This window comes from Apaloderma vittatum, unplaced genomic scaffold (genome assembly GCF_000703405.1).
Source record: "Apaloderma vittatum isolate BGI_N311 unplaced genomic scaffold, ASM70340v1 scaffold20903, whole genome shotgun sequence".
Taxonomy (NCBI): Eukaryota; Metazoa; Chordata; class Aves; order Trogoniformes; family Trogonidae; genus Apaloderma; species Apaloderma vittatum.
The window spans coordinates 46696-52695 of NW_009707818.1; the positions used below are offsets into that span (position 1 = coordinate 46696).

The 6000-nt window shown below is 36.7% G+C and overlaps 1 protein-coding gene across 1 annotated transcript in view; it reads right to left on the reverse strand.

The window, feature by feature from the left end:
- XRCC4 (X-ray repair complementing defective repair in Chinese hamster cells 4) overlaps positions 1 to 5718 on the reverse strand; it is a gene marked incomplete at its 5' end in the record, with an annotated part of 39385 nt that extends 33667 nt beyond the window's left edge. The window contains one exon of the mRNA XM_009866352.1: positions 5552 to 5718. Coding sequence (XP_009864654.1) covers positions 5552 to 5718 — 167 coding nt within the window. The remainder of the gene's footprint in view (positions 1 to 5551) is intronic.
- Between the last annotated feature and the right edge of the window lie 282 nt (positions 5719 to 6000).

The following is a 6000-nucleotide window of genomic DNA, read 5'->3' on the forward strand; positions in this document are numbered from 1 at the left end:
CTGAGATATCTAAAATTTAAATACGCAAGTGTTCTTTAGTTTCAACGCCGAGCTCACCATAGTGGGCATAGCTTAGCTGGGTACACACAATGAGATTACAAAGAGATACGATTAAGCTTGACAGGTCTCAAATCTGGACCACACGCTCTGACTTGAAAAATACTTGAATGGGCAAAAGAAAGAAATAAGAAATCAGCGACTCGACTCTAGATTGGGCTGAGATGATCAGCAAATACTCTGGGCAACAGGAGCAGCTCCAAAACTCGTTCCTTGCCAGGATTCCTGAGGCAGATGGGGGTGATACAGACTCTTGCCTGAGCACTCTCCATCAGCAGCCTCGCAGCTCTTGCTCTGTTGAGCTGGCAAGGTGGAGAAACTAGATCCTGGCAAAGCTCAGGAGGACAATGCAGCAACACATTTTGACAACTGTAACCCCTAGTCCCTTACAGGCCCTCAGACAAACACATTGCTAATAATTCTAATTTTGAATTACACGAATACAGAGATGGAATCTTGGTACATTTGCAGCCACCATTAGGCTGATTTTTTTTTTTACTTTCCCTGAACAATTACTTGGTAGAGGACTAAACAAAAAATATATATATAAAAAGAGTTTTAAAAGCTCTTAATATCTTCAGAGTAAATATTCTTCAGGTTTTTAAAGGTTTAATGTGCACCTGTAAATAGGTCTATGTCAAGAAAGCAAAGCACAACCGATATATAAAATTTAGAATATGGAAGTATGCTATCTCCTAAGCAAAGTAAAACTGGAATAAAAGCACAGATGAGCACAATAGATGAAGCAACTTATAGCAATTGCAATCTTATATTTACTTCTTGTATTTCACAACTTTTTAGTTTTTGAGTTAAACCACAAATATTTTATCAGCTGTTTTCGTAACAAACAAATAAATTATCTTGATAATCTTAGTGATCATGGAAACTAGTCTTATAGCACATAGTCCGAACTTACAAACTTCTTTTCATCAACCTGTTCAAGGTTGTAAAAAAGTTTAGAAGGCTTCTTTTGTTGTTAAACACATAACAGATTTTTAACATACTAATTTATAGGATAAGAAATTGCAACAGACTTCCTGTATAAATACAGATTATTTTGTTCATAGATCAAAACCATACGTGACGTAAGAAGAAGTATTAAGCATACTGTGCAATGCTTTAGGGATATGCTTGATAGTTGATAAATAATTCATCTAATTTAAATGCAAATAGCAGAACATCATTACCATATAGATCAGTTCAATAATTCCTCAATGAAAGATCGTATGTACTAATCAACTACCAGGAGACTTTCCACCTATGAAAGCAAAGTTAACTGTTTATTGGGGAACAAACAGACAATTCACAAAGAATCATCAACCTTAATGCAATGTACCCTTGACCAGCTCATGGAAGGAGAAAGGTAAGGACAGGAACTTCCTCCCATTTATCAAGTAGAATTCAGCCATTTAAAAAAAAAAGGATAAAAATAAATAAATACAGCTGTTGGGTAAATTGCCATTTACATGCTTCAAACTAATTATGTTTGTATACATAAAAACAGAAAACAAGGATTTTGTGTAAAATATGGTAATCTTGTCTTTATCAAGTCCAAAGAAAAGTCCAGTCTCCTCTCACAAAATAATATGGAAGAAAATGCTTAGTACTATGCCTTGACTTTGCCAACAGACTGGTTTGTGTCAGGGCAGCTGAGATTGTTTTAAACAGTTACACTGAGATATTTTGGTGACTTGGTCAAAAAGGTACCATATAGGATAACTGCAGTGAGGCCCTTGAACCCTGCAAAGACATCCAATGATGAACATCCGCATAACTGTACACTCTCTGTGAAGTTAAGATGGTGCTGCCTGGACATTAGGCAGCACACTATAGGAATCTATTACAAGACTAGCCAATTTCTTCAGTCCCTGGAGTAAAATATTAGCATCTTGAAATATACATACTGATTATGTGCATAGATTAGAATATTAACTCTTCCCTGTAGAAAAAGTCAATTAGTAGTATGCCATCAGTTAACCTTATAAGATTTCATTTAGTGAACATCTTTTTGATATTTTTTTTTCCTGTTGTGTAAAGTAATCCAGATATAAACTCATTCTCCAGACATGGATAAGATATTAATTTGGCGCAACATTCAATCAATGTAAAACAGCATTACATCACAGTTGTATTTGCAACTTATGAGCGTTTAAAAATATACTATCATAGGGTATAAGATGATACATAAAAACAGAATAGCAAAAAGCAACAATCTTTTCCTGCTTGGGAAGAGGGAGGCATTAATTATGCCAAATGTATGTGTGTGTGTAACACTGCATAGCTTTTAGGATTCAATGAGGCATGCATTACCTGAATTACGTGACCACTAAGCAAAGCTGGCTGAGTTTCTTTCCAATACCTCACCAGTAACAAATACAAACTTTAATTGCAATTCTTCACATGCTTGTGCCTGTATGGGATTAGTCTCACTAACATACCACCTCCTCTGGCCAAATAAAGAAGCTGCTCATCTCATAGACAACTTTCAGAAACACGCAAAAAAATGGAAGTTAATGGTAGAGTGGTGCAAGTTTTACTTGCACGTGCTTTCTGATTTTTATATTCTTAGATATCTCTGTTACATAACGGCAATGCTTTTAATGTGTCAGACACACCTAAGTTGAGAGTCATAAGAAAGTTTGCACAGCCTACTGAAAGCAACTAGTATTAGGAATGGTTACAACTAGTAATTGAGAAAATAAGGTAACTGACCAGTTCTCAAATGCTGCTGAAATGCAGAGCAATCACACACGCTTCACAGAGGTTAACAAGAACTATGTCACTTAATGGCATTTATATATTTTTCCAGTACTAGAAAGGAAAAATTCAACATCTCTGCGATTTGTCCTTGTCCTTAGTGCTCTAAAAAAATTACTAGTCTTATGGCACCACTGTATTACATTTCAGATTCACCCTTCCCCCAACATTGGCAATGGTATTGAATCCTGATGAGCTAATGCTGAAGCATCAGTTTCAAGCACCAAACTACAAGGCCTGCATTTTTATAAGCTGTTTGTGGTTAAAATATATTGTCGCTAAAGTTGACCACAACATAAATTAAATGATATTTTGGCTTGTCTACACAAATTTTAGATGTTTGATACAAAATACATACCACACCCAGATCAGAAATTTAACTTGTGGTTTATGGGCCAAGGAATTATTTTGCTAAAGATTATTATTACTTTTCATCTTAATTATCTATATGAAACAAAAACAATAGCTATTCTGCCCTGATATTTCAAGTCATCTGTCCCTGAGGTGTGCACACACACACTCACTCACCTCCAGGCACCCACTTGCAGTATTTTCAGAATAATCCTTTTGAAAATTTCCATAGCTTCCCTATTTAGATCTTGTCAGATAGAATCTTAGTAATTCTTATTTATGTTTTTAGATCAAGTGCTGAACGGTCTAGCTAGCCAATGACACATCATACTGATGTCACATACATATAGTAATGTCCTAAAAGCTGTAAAATGTACAGTCAGGTAAAATCCCACAGCTGGGTCACCACAACAGGCAAGACAATAAAAATTAAGGGAGTTACAGATTCAGTCTAAGACACTGTCGACACCTCAGACACTACACAGCTTAGATTCCTGCGCATAAGGAATTTAACAGTTTGATCATGCAGGGGATTTCTCTTCAAAGGAATTTTTGGTCCGCTCCCACCTTTTCATGAACCTGAATTTCAGAGTGCAGGAGGTATTTCTGTACCTGGCACAGCAAGCCACTTACAGCTGAACGACCATGTATATTGAGGAATTGCCAGCTGCAGATCAGGGCTGGTATTCAGCCTACAGATCGCTTGCCAGGCAGATTCAGCCTCCTGAATCAAACTTGCTTGTCATTTTACAGACTGAATCGAAACCAAAATGAGTTTATACCTTGAGAGAGCCACAGGCCAAAGCTGGTGAGCACAAAAACTTCATGATGGTGAAGAAAATTAGAGTAGGGAAATGGAAGTGGGATGATTGAATTAGTCCATCCCGTGCTTCATGGTTAAACTGAACAAAACAGCTCTGGGCAGTCTGCATGCTATATTTTAATTCTAATGAGGTCCTGAAGAGAGAGATTTTAAGCAAAGGGAACTGCAGGGGCTGAAACTCTGGGGCTGATGTGCCTTAGCTTCAGGCAGAGAGGAAGCACAATCCTCGATATCACATGCTTTACATTTGATGTTTTACCACTCAACACTGCAAGTGATACAGAATGTGAAGCCTGAAATCCTGCCTATCGAACAAAGACAGGCAAAGCTTTTGTTCAGCTCCAAGAAACTCAGAACACTAGGTTCAGCATCTGGAGCCAAAAGAGCACAAAGAGACAGCAGGGTAGACTAAGCTGTGGCAAAAAGACTTTAAAAAACCCAAACAAACGCAAATCATAAACCCATCACTGCTTGGATGAAAATTATTTTTATTCTCCATTCAGCAGACATGGCTAAAGTTTGGTGACTGTACAATTTACAATATTTATTCTGAAAAAACATGTTTCAGGTATTTGAAACATAAACATAAAGAAAACTATCACCTTTTGAAGCTTGAATATACTGCTTCTGAGAGCAAAGGCTGTCAGACAACCGTGGCTTTTCTCTTCTACTATTTTTCTTTGGAGTTACTCTTTTTAAAAAGTGCCACACCACCATGGAAATTGATACAAGCACTAATGCCTATTACACATTAGCGTGTAAGCACTACAGCACACTGGTTATACAAAACACTATTGTTCAATAAACTGTTAAGCAGTAAAACACTACTTAGGAAGACCATATGCTTGTCAGGGAGATTGTCAGGAGAAACTGTTACTCATTTTAATGAGAGTGAAACAAAACTAACTCCTCCCAAATGTTAGCTCCATTTTCTGAGGTAAATTAATGCCAGTTAGCCACATTCTATCATCAATTGTCCTCAGTGTGTGCCTTCAGATAAAGCAATAGGAAAACAAAGATAAATATCTGACTTGTATGTGCTAAGTGCTTTATGCTGAGATAAGCATAGAATATTTTCACTACAGAACGCAGTGGCAGATAATTCAGATCATAAATGCAATGCCAATTATAAAAGTTTCTCACAAAATAATGGTATTTTTCCTATAAAAAACACACTCAATTTCCAAATTATTTTTGACTCAAAAATGTAATTAAATGAAACTGCTAATCCTAAGAGCTATAAGAAATAAAGGAAAGGAAAAACATTTCCAGAAAAAAGAGAGAATTCTACAGAAAAAAGGTAAATAATTTTTTCTACTTCATAAAGCTAAAACCAGCTTTAACTGAAAAGCTTGTAATACCTTTTGTGTCTTTGACACAGGAAGGAGATCTACACCTACATGGGCTGTAGATAACTGGGTTCAAAATACTTGTCAAGAGAAGAAAAATCTGTGTGCTCCTCTCTGTATATGGCTTCAGAAGTGCTCATCAGTAAAGTCTGCACGGACAGTCTAAGTATTTGTGAGCTTCTCAATACCACCTGTAAATGAACTTTAAACTTACCGTTTCTCCACGTCGCTCCAGTTGCTGAAAAGTCTTTCATTTTCTTTTTGTAGATGCTCGTTTCTCACCTGCAGTCTCCCCAGGCAGTCCAGACAGTAACCAATCAGCTCCTTAATCACCTCCTCCGGACTTGAAACTTTCTGTAGCTTCAGAGACCCAAGTCTAAACTAAGACACAAGGAAAGAATGAGTTCCTTCACTTGTACTAGAAAGATCACCAAACATCGCTCCAACAAACTTGAATATATACCTAATGAGCAAAATACTTTACAGTATTTCTCCAGTTTGAACTGGAGAGCTCGAGCTCAAAGTGATGTAATGAATTTGTCACAAGAAGTATTGTTGAATACGTGGAATAATCTACACGCTAATTATTTATGCAACATGTCTTCATCGTCACTTATTCAATAGACATAGGATGTAAGCACTAACGTACTTTCTAATGAGTAG